The sequence below is a fragment of the Gavialis gangeticus genome, unplaced genomic scaffold (assembly GCF_001723915.1).
Source record: "Gavialis gangeticus isolate Ggan-Ray unplaced genomic scaffold, GavGan_comp1, whole genome shotgun sequence".
NCBI lineage: Eukaryota > Metazoa > Chordata > Crocodylia > Gavialidae > Gavialis > Gavialis gangeticus.
Genome location: NW_017729003.1, coordinates 22677624 through 22697777, shown reverse-complemented (window position 1 = coordinate 22697777; position 20154 = coordinate 22677624). Strand labels below are relative to the sequence as shown.

Here is a 20154-nt window from a genome sequence, read left to right as displayed (position 1 = left end):
CTGCCCTACCTGATCCCATCCCCCCAGCCCTCCAAACCCCGCCATTGCTGCCCCCCACAGCATCTCCACAATTAAACCCCCTCCCCCCCAATACTCACCAGCAGAAGCAGCAGCCATCGGGGGCAATGGGGCCCTCCCCGCACGGTGTGGGGCCAGGTGACAGCCCCAGTGGTCCCTGCCTATGTCCTGCTGCCCAGGTGGGCTCTGCCAGGAGGCCCCACAGCCCCTGCTCCTGCAGTGAGTAGAGGCTCTTTTTCCCCAGGTGCAGTTGCAAGCAGGCAGTGTCTGCTGCTCCTAGGGTTGCAGCAGGGGTGAGCAGCCGCCTGCAGCTGGACAAGAACAGGCCAGCAGCAGCTCCAGGCTCTTCCTGGTGCTCTGCCTGTCTCCACCCCAGCCATGGCTCCAGTGGCCCCAGGAACTGCCGGTGCCAGCTGCCAGCACCAGGGCACAGTGCAGCCCAGCAGCTACAGGGAGCTGGGATCCGCCGCTCCTGGGATAGCTGCAACAGGAGCTGGGGTGAATGGGGACAGGCAGAGCCCTGGGGGGTTTGGGGCACAGTGCAACCCAGTGGGTGCGGGCAGCTGGTGCTGGTAGCTCCCAAGGCTGCTGCAGCCAGGGCTAGGGTGAGTGCTGCATGCTGCAGTGCCTGGGGCTTCGCTTGCCCGCACTCATCCCAACCCATGCTGCAGTGGCCCCAGGAGTAGCCGACACGTCTCTATTTCTTACATTATATAGTAGGTTCACTTTATGTGAATCTGATTTATGTGGTGTTCTCCAGGAACACATGTACCACATAAATTGAGTGAAACCTTTAATAGAGTTTTTAAAGAAGTCTAATGGAGCCATCACAAGCTAGTGCAATTCAATGCCAGTTGGCTGCTTCCAGCAGAGTTCTTCGCAGGGTGTGGGAAAGTATGTGGAAAGATGAGGAGGCCAAGATGTTCACTGTCAACATAATGATTTGGGGTGAAAGCAGTAAGACAGTGCAACATCATTCTGATGTATGGTGCCTAAAAATGAAAGAATTTAGTGTGAAAACCAGCAAGGATAAGAGTGAAGCAATGGTTTTAGTATGGAAATAGTACCCCACAAACGGGTTTACATTAAAAGAAATACTAAATGTGGTCAATGGATTTACATATCTTGTCTAAATAATCATAGGTGATGTAAGGACTGGAGATGAACTGACAAAAAGGTTGCAACTTGCAGGGATTTCTTTTAAAGCATTAGAAGTAATGCAGAAATGTCCCAGGGAAGTGAAGTTAATGATGGACTGTGTGCGCCACATCCTGACTATGTCAAAAGGTTAAGAGACTTGGGTTCTAATGAAGAGGGATTTCAGCTCTTCACAAACTGCATGCTTAGGAAGCATTCTGAGAGCAAGAGACCTATGGAAAGATCATAAAAAAGATGGGAAGATGAGGTAGAGAAAGATATTACAAGAGATGATTATGAGAGGAAATCACAGAAAAAATGTGTAGGGAAGATGGGAAAAGGTTCATGGAATTAGTTATTGCACCCAGCTCACCTGACATCTATGTAGATCGGGTGCTTTAGAGGGGCTTTTTGGGCACTTTTATTCAATAGCTGATTGAATCAGCTTTAGCTAAAAGTGCCAACAAGCCTCACTGAAGTGCCTGATCTATACAGACGCTGCAGAGCTGGGTCAAAGTAACACACTGCTTCTTCTGGTAAATGGTTTAAAAAAAGGCTGCAAGCAGGCAAAAAGAAAAGGATAACTATAACCAATATCTGAAGATTCAGAAGCACTTCAGAATATTTTGACCAAAATTCTGTTCTCAAACACCTGTATGCACTTCCTACTGAGTGCAATGAGAACTTCACTCTTCTCCAACAGCAAAACAGACTCTTTTGTCAGCTGTTCTGTGACAGCAGTTCAGGTTGGTACCAATAATGACAGAACACCTAGGAAAATATCCAAAAATATTACCCATATTTGCTGAGTTGGCATCAGAAAGTACTTGAGAAAAACATCAAGACCTTTCTGTGATACGGTTCTTGGGTCCTGGTTAGGCCATCCTTCGGTTATAGGAATCTGATTTAAGACACACAACCCCCCCAGTCCATGTTAGCTGCTAGAAGGCAAGAAGGTCTTTTAAGTCTCCATGCTGCATCCTGACAGTCTTCTTCCCTGTACACCTTAAAGGAAAAGGATCAAAGACCTTTCATACCTCAAGCATAAAAAGGATATGACAACTTCATACAAATGTGAGTGTAACAGTTTAAAGAAAGGGAAGGTGGAAAGATGGATGGATGGATATCTCTACTTACAATTCTTAATGTTCTCTATTGGTCAAACATCAATAGATTTCACACCCCGCAATCTCTGAGCTTTCAGAAACATGGAAAAACGGTAGTTCTTAAACTCCCTCTAAGAGAAACTGCTGATCTACAGAATTCTGCTTCTCTTCACAACATGCTGGTTTCCTGATTTGGGTGGTTTCTGTACTGAGGACCATATATTAGGTCCACACACTCATCCACTTTAACAGGAATTAAGGGTGCAGCATCTTCTCACCCTTGATCATTATGATGGGACTGAAGCCTGTGACTTTAACAAAACAGAAATCCTTCCCATGTTTCTGTCAGTCTCCAATACATATTTTCTAAATTTTTTAGGTGCCCCATGAGCTGGAAAGAATGGCCTGGTGGGCTGAACCTGGCCTGCGGGCCCATATTTTGCCTTCCCCTGCTGTAGAGAATAATATTTACCTCAACTTTTGCTTAGAGCCGGAGAAAAAAAAAAAGAACACTTTCAGAGGCTTCACTGAGTTTCTGGCATATACAGCTACTGAAAAAAATTTCTTGTGCATTTGTTTTCCTTTCAAAAGGCAGAGTCTGCCTCTGTTTGTTGAACATTAAGTGACATTTGTTATATTTTCCCCATTTATCATTTTGTGTTGGGAAGTTGAAATCAGTTGCAAAATTCATTCACATTTTGATTAAGAAACAGTAAGTGTACAGCAAGGGATTAAAGCAGGAAAATTCCCAATAGAGCTATGTAATCACAGAAATAGTTAAAATTCTGGAAGTTTGGAAAGGGAGACTTTAGGTCAATGTTACTATCTTACTTTTTACAGAAAAGTGCAAAAAAAGTCCCCCAAAAGTATTTCTCACCACCGGACTTAAGGAAAGCATCTTTGTAAACAAGGTTGGACAATACTAAATGGGAACAAGAGAGAATCCACAACCCAGTCTCATGATTCTGCACCCAGAAACCAGGAACCAGACTTTTTCTATGCGTCGTCAAGGTCTTGCCCTCTTTCAGCTCATGCCTCAGCATGGTCATACATTTCAATCTCCTGTTTCAGAAGCCAGCTATATTCACACTGATTAGATCTGATTAAAATAACTGAAAATTAGGGTTGGAAGTGACCTCAGGAGGTCATCTGGTCTAACCCTCTGCTGAAAGCAGGATGGTCCCAGCTAGATAATTCCAGCCAAGACTTTGTCGAGCCAGGCCTTAAAAACCTTCTAGGATGGAGATTCCACCACCTCTCATTAGCACTACCTTTTATGACTTCTAGTGTGAGATTTGAGATCCTTTTTATGGAAGCAGACTAAAGGAAAAAAAAACCTTGCGTCTTCCCCTCTTAGACTGTGTTCAGATGAGCACGGATGTGCGGTATGTGCAGACAGGTCTGCAGTGCCACACACCGTACACACAGGCATTCCCTGCACTCCTCCCTTGCCTTAAAAAAGTGGGTTGGCACATGTGACAGGAGCATGTGCTGCCCAAGACTGAAGCCTAGCTAGCTGGGACCACAGTTGCTGGCCCCAGCCTCCACTACCCCACCGGGGATAACCTGTGCTGCTGCTACTTGTCCTCGGGGACACAAATGGCTGTGCTTGTCTGGACATGGACTTACGGGCTACGCTTCAGCTGCTTTCAGCACAGCAGAGCCAAAAAAAAAAAAAAAAAGGACATTTCATAGACATTAGGGGCTGGGAGGGACCTTGCAAGATGGAGTCCAGGCCTCCTGCCATAGGCACGAAGTCTGCTGGGGTCAAATGATCCCAGCAAAATAAACATCCAGATACCTTTTGAATGAGTCCAGAGTAAGTGCTTGCACAACCACTGGGGGGAGTCTGTTCCAGACCCTGGACACACAGACTGTAAAGGTGATTTTTCTTATGTCCAGTCTAAATTGGCCTTCCACAAGTTTGTGGCCATTAGACCTTGTTATCCTTTGGGGAGCCCTGGTGAACAACTGTATTCCCAGGTCCTGATGCACACCACTTATATACTTTTGTAGGCTGCCACCAAGTCCCCCCTGAGCCTTCTCTTCTCCAGGCTGAAGAGTCTCAAGTCCCTCAGCCTCTCCTCATAAGGCTTGCTCTCTTGGCCTTTGATCTTGGCCTTTGCTCTCCTTTGGACTCTCTCAAGCTTATCCACGTCGCTCCTGAAGTACTGGGTATTTGAGTACTGGGAAAGCAAAGAATTGCAGCTGGCCAGATTTGCTGCCCATTTTTCTTCAACCTAAATATTATATTGACCAAGTTTGGAGTGTTAACAGGATGGGTGTGCTAGAAAGCTCACAGATACTAACTTCTGCTGAAGGATGAGTACATTGCTATGCAACTATCAGGCCTGCCTCCTGGCCTTTCTCCCCTTGAGTGTTTATAACCAAAGAAGAGGAGGAGCTCCCCTATATGAATTCACCGTTGATCACGTCAAGGTGATTTTTTTTAAAGCACTTAATAGCCCCCCCCCAGCACTTTTGTCAGGGGCTCCCCCAGGCAGGGGCACACAGCAAGTCTCCAGGAGCCAATGTAAGGAAGCCCCCAAGACAGCCTGTGCAGAGTAGCAGTGCCCCGGGGACCTGCCAGGCTTTCCCCCTGGTCTGCACGGCAGTCACCGCCGCCTCCCGCGGCTCGAGGACAGAACAGAGGAGGGGACTCAGGCGGCGCTTCGAGGCTTCCCGCCCGGCACCGAGGTAAGGCGCGGCCGGGCCCGAGGATGTCCGATGCCCCCCGGGACAAGCCAAACCCTCCCCTGCGAGCCCAGCGGTTGCCAGAGCAACCCACAACACTGGCTCCCAGGCACAGAGCCCACCCGGCCCCTGGGCTCCTCCTTGCCGAACCGCGCCGCTGCCCGTCCTGCCCTGGCCACGGGCGGGAGCTAGCAGCAGCACCGGCATCCCTCCGCTTCTGGAACCGAGCGCGCGCCGCGCCACCTACCCGCAGCCGCCGGGTGCCCCGGGTCGGGGGAGGGGACGAGGGCGGCTGCCACCCCGCCTCTCCTCAAAGCGCGGAGCCGAGGCAGCGGGTTGGCGGCATGGCGCTGCCTCCCCCTGACCACACCGGGCCGGGCGAAGCGGACTCGACCACTGGTGCGCAGCTCCTGGCCGCGCAGCGCCGAACTAATGCAGCTGGAGCCGCTCTCATTATGACGTCGGCAGCCACCGTTCTATTTATAGCGGCTCGATTGGGGTTCATTCATGAAAGCGGGGCCGGTGGCTGCGCGCGTACGATGCGGCTTAGGCGGCTGGAGGCGCTCCAGGGACGCACGGCCGCCCCCAGCACGGCCAGCCGAGCGAGGCCGCGGGCCAGGCCGGGCTGAGGCTGGGCCCGCATACAGCGCTTCTCCCGCCTGGGCCCAGCGACCGCAGCGCCTGCGCGGCCTCTTCGCACCTCCCAGCTTCACCTCGTTTCGCCTCCAGGCTGCAGCACTGGGAAGGCGCCCAAAGGGTGGCCGAGTGGCTGTGGATACAGGCAAGTGCTTCACAGGGCAAAATTCCCCACCCCCTATCACTTCCTGCCCCGCCAGGTCGGAGCCGGCTGCTTGGGTGAGGTGTCCCAGTGCGGCCTTACAACTTCCGTTTCCGCTTGGGTTCGGGTACACTCCCAGCTTTTGCCCAGCTGAGAAGGGCTGAGATCCAAGGGAGCACAGGAACAGGAAATAATTCCCACTGCAAAACTGAAGGGAAAAAAAAGGGGCAGGGAAGAAGGCAAAAACATGGCCCTCCTGCTTAAAGCTGTGCATTTGGCTCTTGGAAATATTGGGCTATCACATTTCCCAACTTGATGCACTGCAGATTTCACCTGGTTTTGCATGGTAATAACTGCATGAGTCCAGTTGAATCTAGTTTGGACGGATCAGTCCTGCTGCGACAAATTTGATTCCAGTTCAGACTGTTTCAAATCCAGTTCAGTCCAGCTCAATCCAGGAGGTGACTCCGGTCAGCCAGATTTTGACTGGCTCAAACTGGACTTGACTAGTCTGAGCTGGTTTTGACTGGCTTTTACCAGTTCAGTCCTATATGACTTAGTTCAGTTCAGTTTGAACTGGTTTTGATCTGTTCAGTCTGGTATGAACTGGTTTCAACTGTCTCAGTCCAGCTTGACCAATTTGGCCCAGTTTGAACCAGCCTTCACGGCTCTGAATCTGCTTGGATGGAGCTTAACCCAGTTCAGTCCAGAGTGAACTCTTCAACAGGTTTGCACTCGTTTTGACCTATTTGAACTGAGAGTTGCTGCTTTCAGTACAAGCCACAGAAGTGTATAGATGTTTAGGATTTTTCCCCCAGAGCAAAAATGGCTATCCTGTGAGAGAAACAACACAGGAATAAGCGGGGTTAAATTGCTCCTGGAGTTTCTCCTGGGAAAGTGAAAATCTGTAGTATTTCCCTTATGAGAGAAGCTACAGCACAGTCCTCCAGCATCCCAGGGTGCTTTGCCCCCACTTAGATTTAATCCAAAAAAGTGCAGCAGGAGGAGGGAGGTGCACCCAGGGCTCATCTATAGGTGCTCCAGCCCCTGCACCTCAGTTCCTGATCCATGAGATTTAAATGCTGCCTTCACAGGCCAGCTGAGCAGGAGAGGAAATTTCAAGACTGCAGGGAGAAGAGGGTGGAGTGGGAAGGAGGGACCAGGACCATCTTGGGAAGCTATCCCTGCAGGCTTTACATGTTGTCCATTTGGGTGACACAAAGCAATTTAATGGGCAGGGAATGGCATCCTGGGATCAGGGAGGCTGTCCCTGGCCCTGCTTCCCAACCCCTCCAGCTTCAAGTCATCCCATGTACAGCCAGCCCATTTGAGCTGCGCATGAGACTATTCAAAACCCTGAGAAGGAGGCAGAGGACAGACTGTCAAGTTGGGCTCCCCTAAGGGTGGGGATGGCTCAGGGAATAACTGGTACCCCTTAGCTGGAGAGCATACCTGTGTACATCTCCAGCTAGGGAGCTGGAACACATATACGATCCAGCTCTCGGGCTATTTTTCTACATGTAAGAAATTCAGAGAAATTCTTACCAATTGAAATTAATGCCTGTCTATGGCCTAAAACAGTTTCCAAACATATGTCCACTTGTGCAATAGGTTGGTATATTATCCATTAATTTTTACCCATAAAATTTATAAAAAGGACAAAAGCCTTGAATTTTTAGATTTGTATAGAATAATATACATTTTTCTATATCTATATCCTTTAAAAGTCACTTCCCACCAATAAATCTTTTGCATTAATGGGCTTGTATTCAGAACATATCTTTCTCACAGCAAACCACTTATGCATTCATCACTGGCATTCTTTTTTAAAAACTATATTTTATTGTACAGTCTGCTGACAGTCTGAATTTTCTCCCTTGATGGTGTCATAAGGGCAGAGCTCAGCATTTGATCTAAGAATACTTTTAATTCAATGACATCAACAGTTCTCCACCAGCTACAAAATGAAGCAACCCAATTAGCTGTATTCATTTCCACAGGATAGCACAAAATTCTCTCTTAATTTTCAGAGATCAAAATGTCAAAGACAAACTTGTATTTTCTATTTTATGCATTACTGACATTGAAAAAAATGCTATTATTTTAGAATTGGTGTTTAAGAATAACATTATTTTGAAGAATTATTTATTAAGTTCTAAATGCAGTCCATGAATGAGGCATTACAAAATTCTCAAGATGTCAGACACATCAAAACAATGAGCTGAAGTACCACTGCTTGCACTCCTGCACTAACAACAAATATAAATCAGTCTAGTGTCTTAGCACCCCTTTAGGCTGGAAGAAGTTTTATAACAGCAGAAAAGAAGTTTTTCAGGGGGATATGCATTCCTTCCTTCTATCTCTTTGTCCAGGATGTTTCAGTAAATGTCACATCCTGAATGAAGTAGCTCTTTTTGTACTTTTTAGGAGATATTTCAAGACCTTTCAGGCTTTTATAAGCTACTGTAGGTACCAAGAGAGCCTAGGTTTCTACATACATGGATATGCAATACCACTACTGGAGTATTTAAAAGCTGAAATATTTCTAGGAAAATTATTCCAGAGAAGGTACATGCAATACTTAGATAAGTAGCTCTCCCCTTATATACCAAGGCTGCTCTGGACTTATTAATACTATGGTACCAGCAGTTCCTGTGCAAGATTTCTGCTACTGGATCTTTCATAAATGCAGGAAAAATTCAGTGGTCAAAAATTAATGGTATAGGTTCTGAATTATTGTTAAAAGTTAAGAAAAGTGGCTAATAACCATACCATGTTATTCCAAACACTGCCAGATGCTTTCCATTGGTTTAACATACAATGCTGATCACATACATATGCATACACTTCAGTATGCATCTAAACACTATGGCAATACTATCTTGAGAAGAGAAATAGTTGTGCATATAGTTTCTACTAAAGAAGCCCATGGAGAAGGCTCGAGTCTACAGAGGGTCATGCTTTAATAGAATTTTAATCTATTTACTTTTAGGATGCCAGCTTATATTTCCTCCCAGTGTTTAATCAGTCAACTTTAAGGAAGGGAACCCACCTAATTTACATCACCAGAATTTCTCCTCCCAGGAAACCTCTCTAAACCTTATCAGCCCCTCTATATGAATATGCTTGAAAATTAACAGGCAGAGGCCAAAATTCAAAGCAAGACCAAGACTAAATTGCTGAGAGGCAGGTTTGCTTTGTTCCTAGCTGTTAGCCCAATGAAGTCCAAAGTCCAAGCACAAAGTTGGCAGGTTTAACTATTTAATGTTTAGTTCTCACGTGGATTGAATTTACACATAACAGATTTGTCCCAACTGCAAGTGTTGTTAGTTTAGAGCAATTAAGATGGGGGTCATGTCAAAACAAAACAAAACAACAACCTCCTAAGACTGTGTCTGTATGAGTAGGGATGTGCATTTGCAGCAGCACACATAGTAGGGGCATGAATTTGTGCTGCTACTTTGTGACACTGCATACCCCTGCCTGTGCACTTTGCAGTGGGCTCTATCTGCTGCAGATGGGGCTGGCTGGGACACAGGGTGTCTCACCGTGGGGCTATCCAGCAGTCAGCCTCTGCACTGAGGTACCCCGTGTCCCAGCCAGCTGGGGAGCAGCACAATGGAGCCATGGGCTGTCTGCTCCCCCATCTCTGCATGCTGCGGAGTCCCCACACTGAGGCACCCTGCACCGCAGCCACCTATTCCGAGACTCCACGCTGAGGCATGTGGAGATAGGCTGGCTGCTCCCTGGTTTTGAGGCACACCGCCCCAGCACAGGACCTCTATGTCCCTAAGTGCAAGGGCTCCACAGTGAAGCCCCTATGCTGAAGCACATGGAGACGGGGACAGTCACCCCAGGGCTGCCTGCTCCCCTGTCTCGAGGTAAGCAGCTGAATGAGGTGCAGGGTACCTCAGTGCAGGGGGTCCCCTGTCTCTGCATTTTCCCAGCACATACCACTTTGGTGTGCTTTGTGTGGCTTTTTTCTTCAGGGTTTATTTGCTACCAGGAAATCCTGGTAGCAAATTTTGCCCTGGCGCTGCAAATTAGTAGCACCACACATGGTTTAACGTTCAATATGTGCGGTTTGTGGCACCGCAAAGAGGTTTGCAGTGCCACAAACTGCATGTGCCTGCATGTCTGGATCCAGCCCTAGTAGACAGCATAAAAAACCAAAATATTATTATGCTTAAAACTCGTTGTTTACCACTCAGTATCTCCACTTCAACTGAGGTTGCATGCTATTTGTATAATTCTGATTACATAAACAAAATTTCTACTATTGAGTTCAGACCTTTTTAGTTAAGGCAGCATTCAATCAGTAAGCGAAATATGACGTGGTGGCTGAGTGCATGAATGTGAACTAATAAATCTTAGCAGAGTTCTGAACAATGAACAAACTATAAGAACAAGCTACTATGAGAGTTTTCTACTCAAACATTTGCTGTTTTGTCACTTGTCCTGGAAGTAAGGTTGAAATGATTCCCTTGTAGCATTCAAAGGTCACTCTAATTTTGCCCAGGGATTCTTGTTGCATCAGCATTTTCCAGCAGTTTTGGTAGTTTCTCATTGTATGAGCATCATATTTATTAGATTTTACTAATGTGTCATGAAATAAAAAGCATGGTGTTCTTTTCTTCACAATGTACTAAACAAAACTGAAACCAATAGCACATGTAATGCAACAATGAAAGTTTGCCCATTAAAGAAAAAACAAACAAAAATCCTGTTTTTTGCCCATCCTGTTTTTTAGTGGCATGTATAGAAAATTACATATAGCATTTTAAGAGCAAAGTAATTGTCTTTTGCCATTGCAGAGAACATGCACATATCCAATAGCCACAAATGGGCTACTTCATCATGTGCACACATGTGAAATCTCCAACTCGGTGCTGAAATCTGTACTCAGGCCTGACTTCCCATCTGGACCTTGTTATCCATTTATAGGTGACAACTGCAGAACAATGTCATCTTATGATGCACTTCTACAATCTATTTTGACCTTTCTTCACCAAATCATCTTTGGGCACAATCTTTCCTGGCATTTCAGGCCTTTAAAACTGGCTGTCTTTGCTTCAAAACAAGGAAGAAAATACAACCAAAAAAAACAATGCATTAGAACAGCATTTCTCTCTTTAATACCACACATGCTGGCTTTCTGCTATACTTGCACTAACTTGAATTCTGACCAGTCTGCACTTCACTCCTGCAGTAATGACAAGTTTAAAATGATCTGGTACGTTAAGACCCTCCTGCGCTGGAAATGGGAGTTTTTCAGTGGGATATACAGTCCTTGTTTCTAGCTCTTCCTTCAGGATGTTTCAGTAAATGTAAGAGCATCTTGAATGTAGCAGTTCCTCTGGTATTTTTTAGGAGATTTCAAAAGCTCACTCTTTTCAGGCTTTTACAAGCAACTCAAGGTACTAAGACAGCTCTTTTTATTCATACACAGGTATGAAATACCATCAATGCAGTTTTTAAAAGCTGAAATATTTCTAGGAAAATTATCCCTGAGAAGTATGTGCAATGTTTAGCTATGCAACTCTCCACTTACATACCAGTGCTGCTCTGGTACTATACGTTCTGGATTTCTGCTACTAGTTTCTTCATAGAAGTTCTCATGGCAACTGAGGAAAAATTTAGTTGTCAAAAACTAATGTTATGGGTTCTGAATTATTGTTAAAAGATAAGAAGTGTGTCCAGTAACCATGCCATGTTTTGTTCCAAATACCAAGCCAGCAGTGCTGGATTAAATGGTAGAATCAAGGGCAGCTTAATCTAACCATTGTTAATCTTTGGGAAACAGCCTTGTCAAATACAATTTACTGTACAGCATCTCACTGCCACAGGAAAGAAAAGGTTCCCATCTATGGTCTTACAGCCTGATTCAAAATTTGCAGTAATCAGTGGAAATACTTCCAGTAACTTCAGTTGTTTCAGATCAGTTTTGTAACCTTAACCAAAACAGAAAATCTGAAGGTATTAATTACAACATGCAGCTCTCTAAATTCTCTGTTAATGAATGAAATGAGCAAAGTTATGCAATTTTTAACAATGACTACAAGATATCGTTTAATCAATGAAATGCATTAGTGCCTCACTGCTATCTTCCCCTGGACTATTTTCCTCACTGAACACCTGCCTTAAAAACAGTTTGGGTAAACAAATTAAGATTAAAGTATTTCTTCAGTGCTTTAATCATCTCCTTGAGAAGGGCAGAGTCCTGCACATCCTTGATATGATTACAGATGAGTAGCAGTATCAGGGCTTTATCCTATGAAAAGCCTGCAAATTCAGAGTTAATCCTGAAACACCTGTTACACTGATCTGTTCTTCTGAAACCCAGAGTTTCACAATAAACAGGGTCTGTCTGTATTAGGACCATTCACACTAGTTTAACCACATCAGTTTGTCCCTTAACATAGACCTTGTACTGGTTCAAAGCAGGAGCTAAATTCAATATATTACTGGATTGTATTACACTCCAGCAGTGCAACCCATTAGGAGTTTACAACAGTGCATCGACATTGATCTAGTTATATCACTATTAATTTTCCTTCATGTAGTCAAGGCCTTGAATCACACACTTCTGAGGATGAAATCATCTCTGTTACATGGTGCAACAACATACTTTATTCAAGATCTCTGAGAAGTGTGTGCTGGGGGGCCATGCCTGGGTCCTGTGTGTGTGCATGTCCACATGTGTCCCAGATGCCTGGGTTTTATGTGAGAAAGTGTGCATGTGAGTGAATGCATGTGCATTAGTGTGTGGAGAGTGAGATGAGCGGGTGCATGTGCTGCATATGCATTTGTAATGTGACTGGGAACTGTGCAAATGGTTGTAGAGCTTTTGCAAGTGCCCATTTTCTGTGGCATGAAATAAGCAGGAAAGGAGACCAGGACAGGCTTCTAATTTTCAGACACAGAGAACATATTTTGATGGGTTATGTGCACATGCTAGCAGTATTCTCCTCTTCCTAATATTGCCTGTGGGGAACAGGTATGTGAAATGGCACTTTTCCTCCTTCACATAGATGCTGAGATCTGGGAGTACACTTCAATTCTATTGTACACTCTACGGAGTCTCCACAGCTTATTGACAACTGGGTCTGGAATTTACTATCTCTTACTGCTGTCTCCATTATCTCCAAAGGGTGGCAATGTAGATTAGGAAAGAGATGTAGTTTTGAGAGCTTTGGGGGCTACGCAAGTATGTTATATATTTGGATTAGTTGGCTGGGTGAGAGAAGCATGTTTGCTTTCTAAGGTATTTACACATTCACAACCATGTTACTCCAGCCTTTAGATATCCAAGAACAGAATTTTGACCCCCAAGACATAATTTAAGGAATTAACAGTAACAGTAGCCATTATGGTCTGTTGTTTAAATTGGTATTTAGGGACCTTTAACCAAATCCTAAAGAGTGCTCCAATGTCATTGTGGTTTCTTGTACTGATCAGTGAAGTCATGCTGGCAAATCAGCATGTATTACAGAAGTAATTTACTCATAAACCTACGTGATATGTCAATTAAAAAAAATGCTCCAAGTCAGTAGAAAAGACAAAATAAGTTAACCAAAGTCAGCTGCATCCAACTACATCTATTTCTACACCTGAAGCAAGAATGTTTGTGAGCATGTACATTTTTAACATGTTTAAGCATCTAACAATTGTTATTAAAGTGTTTTCTTTATCAATAAGGATTTTTAGAGAAAGATACAAACATTTAGAAGTATGATAATTGCATGAAAGTTTCTGTTAAGCTATATCAGAGTTGCAAGAACAAATCAAACATTCCCCTCCCTCATTTCAATTTAAAATAGGGGAAGCCCATTTATTTTCATGTTAAGTTTCTAGCTGCACATTTATGGCCAACCTTGCACTATTATTGTAGGAGAAGTGGTGAAAGTTCCTTAATTATAGTGTTGCTAGTGGGAACCCCTTTGGGAACTTGCCCAGCCTTTGGCAAACTGGTCTTAACTGGGACCCAGGAAAGATGGGAACTTTTGTCATGCTGCAATTAATTTTAAATCTACTTTCAGAAGTGTCCTCTAATTGTGTGTTCCTATTATGGCAAATATCAAAACATGAGGCATACAGGCCCTTGCTTTTTTAAAAGTGTTAAGCAATGACAATTCTAATTAATAATAATGAGACGCATGGCCCCAAACAAAACAAGCAAACAAACAAAAAACCCCCAGGAACTGAGCTTCTCAAGTTAAGCACCTAGTTATTTAAATTCTCCAAATTAATGGGAACTTGAAAATTTTCCCTTTAAGTCTCTTAGTTCTTTAAGAGCAATATTATCTTGGAAATTACCAGTGTGTTGGGTAATTGAGATAGAAAGTGAGGAGAGATGGAAATATGGTGCAGGTAGCAAGGTCCTTTGTTACTTCCATGAATTGCATAGGAAAGAAGAAAATACTACTATTTGCTTCTATTAATTAGTTTTTCAGATGAATTATGTCGGGATGAATCAAAACATTTCACAATAGCCATTTATATATACTGTGGTATGTAAAATTAAATATTGGTTTACAGAACTAAATTTATTTCTTTCATACAATACTACTACTGTTAATTTTTTTTTATTTTCTAAAATGCATACGGCTGTCACCAGGGATGTAAGAGGTTTTGAGTGGCTTGCAGGACTCCCTAGTTAAGTAACAGCTTTCAATACAGAGAACTATTTCAAAGCATATTGAAGTTGCTTGAAGAGATGCCCATCACTTCAGTGGGCCTTGGACAGGACTCTGAATGCTAAATACCTTTCCTTATAGTGGGTACGCTTTCTTTGGATGTTGTCGAAATGCCATCTGCCAGCAGATTTATTTTGAAGGTTTTGTTGTTTTCTAAATGCCCTTGATAATTATATTCTCTAAACTGCTCTAGAAGATGCATGTCCCAAGACATGCAATAGACTTCAATAGACAATTGCAGTCTATTGTCAATAAAGTGCAATAGACACAGTAAACTAAGTGAGAATTTATATTTTTTTCTGGGAATACTCACTTCACCAGAAGAGAGAATAGTGTTCATATCCATTGTAACAACTTGTTCAAAAATGCACTTGTGTTATGCAGCCTCTCCTCTGTTTGTTTCTTTAGTGTAGTTCCCCTGCAGAAAAAAGTGTGACATAACTTATCACGGTCAGGCTAAACAATATCATACTCTGTGCCAATGGCATCTCTAGTGATTTATTTTATCTTGGAAAACAAACCTATCCTCTTTTTGATAGAAACAATATTTTTAACCTAATTAACCTATGCTAATGTAGGGTGACTTGATGTCAATGCTAACTCAATTTAACCACTAGAGCCACCTGTTTTTGAGAAAAAAAGTGAGTAAACAGGTCAGCTGAATGCATCTGTGTAGTGTGTATACATATTAAGTCAATCAGAAGAAACTAGATAAAGTAAATTGGCAGCATGCCATTTTGAAATAAAGTCAAGAGACAGATATATGCTCCACCTTAGTGTTTTTTGTGAAACCCGACACTACTATATCAAACTGCTGCACAGGGAAATTAGATCTTTATTGTTTCATCACTAGGAGACTTCATGGACTTTCTCTGTTCTCCATCTTAATCCTTGTAAGGGATTATACTTTTAACCTGGAAGAGGACCTGGTAGTAGGCCCGACTTGTGGTGAGGTTCCCTTTTAGTCTGCCTTTCCCTGGAACATAGAAGGGGGAGAACCTCCTGATTCTACGCAAGCTGGAGCATCTGTATTGCTTTTAGCTTTTGTCCAAGATTCAGTGAATTATAGAAGAGCAGCCTGGAGATGATAAACATCTGGATTACTGTGACCTGAATGCCATCTAGCAGGAAGAGTAGAAATTTTCCAGCAGCTAAAGCTGGAAGCAGCAACTTTTCTGCCCTGATACTATTCTACCAGGAAGTCTCAACACATCAAACAGTATAGTAGTGTAACCGGGGTACGCAAGCAGGACACCCAGCCTGAATGCCAACTTAGAGAAGACACCCTGGGAGTCTTTGCTATGCAGACACAGGCCTGCACTAAGCTGTAGAAGCCAGGCAGCCCTACACCTGATAGTGTAGGGGAGCAGGGAGCAACATTGTGCCCCCTATGGAATTTTTGTAAGCAATGCTTCCCCCACATTCCCTAGATCTGCTATGGGGGCAAGAACAGGGCACCGGGGCAGCCCACACCATGGGAATGCTGCAACTGCTAGGCAGACTTGCTGCACACAGGCTGCAGGAACCCGGGGGTGCATATTTATGGAAGGTAGGGAGTGGAGCTGCACCTCCCATGGCAAAAATCCTGGGAGAAACAGGAGGTGGGGGGCAAGAGATGAGCATTTTGTGCCCTGCCCCTACCTATAGAGCACAGGGCTGCCTGGCTTCTATGGCTGGGTGGCATGAAGCTGCACCTGCAGAGCAAAGAATTTGAGGGAGGTGGGAGAGAGGGGCAGGAGATTCTGGTGCTCCTGCTGCAGCTGGTATACAGTAAGCTTGTTCCTCAGCTGAAGCATCATCCTTTGCTCATACTACTAAGGCAGCAGCTGCAGCTGTTCCTAAAGTGCAGAGAGAGCCGAGACAGGTAAGACTGCCCCCGCTCCAGTGGGAAGCACTCTGCTAAGGGCACTGCAGGAGCTTGTTAAACCGCTGAAATAGTATTTAGAAGTTACACAACAGTTTGGTAAGTGATGACAAAAGGCAGGCATCTTCAATTCAAGAATTGTGGCCTGCATTGTTTTTCTGATCAGCAACATCTGCAACTGCCTACAAGAGAAGCTTTTGGTCTGAAAGGCTATATCCCATGCTTACGAAGGCACTGGATATATCCATGGAAAGCAAGATAAAATGCTGTGTGCCACTTGTGTATTAGTGGCAACAGAGCTAGTTACCTCCCATCACCTGTCCAAGTAACCTCACTGTGCAAACTACTGCAATCTTTCCAGCATATCCAGTACATCTTTCTCCTCTCTCCATGTGTTCTTTATCAAAAATACAATTCCCCATGAAATTCTTTAAATCACTACCTTCTCTGAAACTCAAACAAGTGCACAAAAATAACATACAATATGATCTGGCATGCCTCACTCCTGGCTTATCAGATTGTCCTGTTATAAAATGCATCTTTGAATTACACACAAATATTATTTTAGTCCCTTTATTCCCATATATTGCCCCATTTCTAAAACAGCTGTTACTAATTCATCTGTCCCTGAACATGAGTTTTGTTCAGGAACTCAATATAGCCTCAGCTGTAACAGCTGAGGAGCAAGCTCATTGTCCAATGTAGCCCTGAACAGATCCTGAACATATATCCCTGTATTATGTAGGGTCATTTGCTTTTTTCTTCACAAAGTCTTGCTTACCAGTTTTCTAACAATCTTTCTCCAATTTCCCCTCAGTGACATCCATAGGTATATTAGATTCATTAAAATTCTGTTTGATCTTAACTCTACAAGTTCCTCCAGAAACATTTAGCTCATTCAGAATTTTTTTTCCAAGAATATTCAGTAATTATTTCTATTGCTGTCCTGCTAGTGGCCAAATTAAGAATCCCGTACTTGCAGGAGCAAGATGGATTTTAGCTGTTATGCTGTTTGTAAGTCAAAAGTCAACTCAGTTATTGAAAGAAAATAGTTATGATAAAAAATCCACTTAAACTACAATCTTACCTGCTTGTAAGACACTACCCAATTATCTTAAGGAAATTGATTTAAAACCAAAGAGGGTAAAAGCAATCCTATTGGGGCTTCAAATGAGAGACAGGCTGATCATGGTAGTGAGCCCGATTGCACTTTCAAGAGCCATAGATCTCCCCCTCCTTTGTAAAAGTGAGAAGTCTGCCACCTGAGTAGCACCCAGCAAGCTGTATTGTGTGTTCGGCAGGAGGAAAGGTGGTAAGTAGGAAGCCAGGAGAGAATGGGACTGGGTAAGCCAGGCCTGCAACTACCTCATCCTAGCTTTGTAGAGCTCAAGGTAGAAGCAATTCATCAGCATTGAGTCCTTCCCCCATCCATAGGGGAAATCTTGTGGGGGAAGGGTAGGGATGTCTTGTGGCAGTCACCATTGATGGGCCACTACTAACACAGAAACACAAAAATCTATATGCAGTGCTTGGCTTCTGGGTTCAATTCAATTCAAAGGGAATATCCTTTGGTCAGTGTTAATCTAGGACATCACTAGGTTTGTGTATAAACCCAATGGTTTGCTCTGCAGCAGGGAAATTATTCTCTTAATGGAAAGATAGGAGTTAGGTCTTTGTCCCTCAGTATTTAAGTTTTAACAACACGGCCTTACCCAAGGTTTCCCTTCACACAAACACCCACACAAATTATTGGATTACTTGCAGAAATGGCATTTGAGTTGTGGGTCTCCTGAACAGAAGCTAAAGCATGACCCATCCAACCACCAGGAAAGGGAAAGGTCCTGGGATTCCTATGAATATGCCGTACTTGGAACCTGCACGTGTACTCAATACTGACTTTCACCAAGTTGGGTGCATTATAAATTTGAAGTTCCACTCTCTTCTACTATAAGAAAGTATGAGCTTTTTCTCCATCTCCTAACACACAACTCTTTCTTCAGAGCCTGCTGACAACTGTAATGAACTAGGGAGGAAGAACAGAAGTCTTTACTACTCTCCCCTTCTACAGAGTCTGATTTTGGGGGGTTGTGTTCTGCTTCTTAGTCAATAACTTTAGCCTTTGGTTCTGCTTCTGCATCTCACAATTTTTCCAAGAATCAGCAGCATGATATTGATAGGATTCCCAACAGTTTCTCTTAACCTTCTCAAAGGCTTAATATTGAAATCAACCAAAAAAAAATATTGCTGATTTCACTCTTCTGTTTTCTACACCTGCTGAACTGGAGCAGCCTGTTTGAAAAAATCACAAAGACGGCACTGCACCTGTTTGCATTTGGAAGATTATCTTCACAGCTATATTGTCTGCTTGTTTAAAACAAACAGAGATTGTGCAGCAGCGGCTGGTAAAGATTCCCTCAGTCAGAAGCACAAGTAGATTTTCTATGCCCTACCCAAAGCTATAACCCTATATTTCCCTCCAAGCTATTTGTGTAATTAATAGCCTGTTTGGAGCAACAGATAAATAACTACCTTGCTTGGCTGCCCTGATCACAATCCACCTCTTCCACCCCCAGTGATATAGATAAGCCAGCTTTACCGCATGGATGGCAGACAGCATTCATGGAGTACAAAGATCCATCAATACTTTAGGGAAAAATCCTTCCAGGGCCAGGAATATACTGTTTTTGTTCATGCACTGACGGCTACTCCACTAGCATGTAAACACAAATCAAGCACATGCTAAGTTACAGCTGTTACCATGTTTCAAGCACAGCGTCTTTTACAAGTACCTAAAGAATCTATTAAGAGCAGGGTTTGATTTTCACTGTGACAGCTCCTCATCCATATCTAGAACATAAATATGCTTAAGCCCTGACTCTCAAATTCGGAGGATGTTCGTAGTACCAAGAAGAATATGGCAGACAAGAGCAGAGAAAAACCCCTCTCCCATCGACAGGCTTTTCAACAGCATCACATCAGTGCCCTGAATAACTGACCAAACAAGTAGATCAACTTTTGACACAAAGACAAAACAAAACACGTAGCTTTATAGGAAAAAAGTTGTATAGCAAACAATTCTGACACATGCTGTCTTAGATTTACTAGCCAAAAAGACCCTAGACATTGATTCCCAGCTTTCTACCAGAGGTACCTGTTCTTCACACTTCTCCAACACTGCCTCCTCGTCTTACCCGGGGCAGTCCAGCTCGTCAAGCTCCTGACCCACGGGGACAAGACTTTTTTTGTCCTCAAAGCCTGACCGAGGCAAGATCTGCCTCGAATGTGGGGGGGAGGATGCTTCACGAGCGCAGCATCCACGTGAAGACCTGGGACTTCAGCCCAGCGCGCCCGGAGAAGCGTTTAAGAAGAATCAGCTGAAAATAAATGACAAGCCCTGATTTTACAATCCCTTCCCATTTCCCCCGGCTGCTCTTGCCCCAGAGCGCCAGGACAGCGGCAGAGAGGGGATGTCGCCGGTTGCAGCAGATCTGCTACGAGGCAGCAGAGCGGCCAGAGCTGGGCTGCTCCCCCAGCCCTCTCCGGCTGGGCCAAGCACAAGCCCGAGAGCGCTTCCCCGGAGACAGATCGCTCCAGGCGAGGGAGGCGGCGGGATGTAGCCGCCTGCCTCACCTGAGCGAAGCCGTACAGCTGTAGCGGGCGGGTGAGCTGAGCTGCTCTGTCCTACCCCCGGGCTGGCCTCCCGCTGGCAGCCGTCACGTGGCCGCCAGGGCGCCCCAAGTTGCTGTTACTGCTGCCAAGTGCAGTGCACTGGGGGCGGGGTTAGCGCGGGTGATGCTCTGCTCCTTCTTTCCGTGCCGCTGGGGCCGGTGTCAGACCCCCCAGCAAAGCGTGCAGTTCCTA

At 44.4% G+C, this 20154-nt stretch overlaps 1 protein-coding gene across 4 annotated transcripts in view; it reads right to left on the bottom strand.

Annotated features, from left to right (window-relative positions):
* The window catches only part of RHOBTB1 (Rho related BTB domain containing 1), a 131160-nt gene extending 111207 nt beyond the window's left edge, over positions 1-19953 (bottom strand). For 2 of the 4 annotated variants that reach the window (XM_019507903.1, XM_019507905.1), the window contains exons 1-2: positions 19445-19893; positions 14743-14847 (exon numbers count right to left, since the gene is read on the bottom strand). Coding sequence is in view for 1 of the 4 variants with exons in the window: in XM_019507905.1 (XP_019363450.1) it covers positions 14743-14775 (33 nt within the window). In the remaining 3 variants the exon portion in view is untranslated. Of the gene's footprint in view, positions 1-14742; positions 14848-19444; positions 19896-19923 lie in introns of those variants that run through there. The other 2 variants (XM_019507904.1, XM_019507906.1) reach the window with 2 other exon arrangements.
* Between the last annotated feature and the right edge of the window lie 201 nt (positions 19954-20154).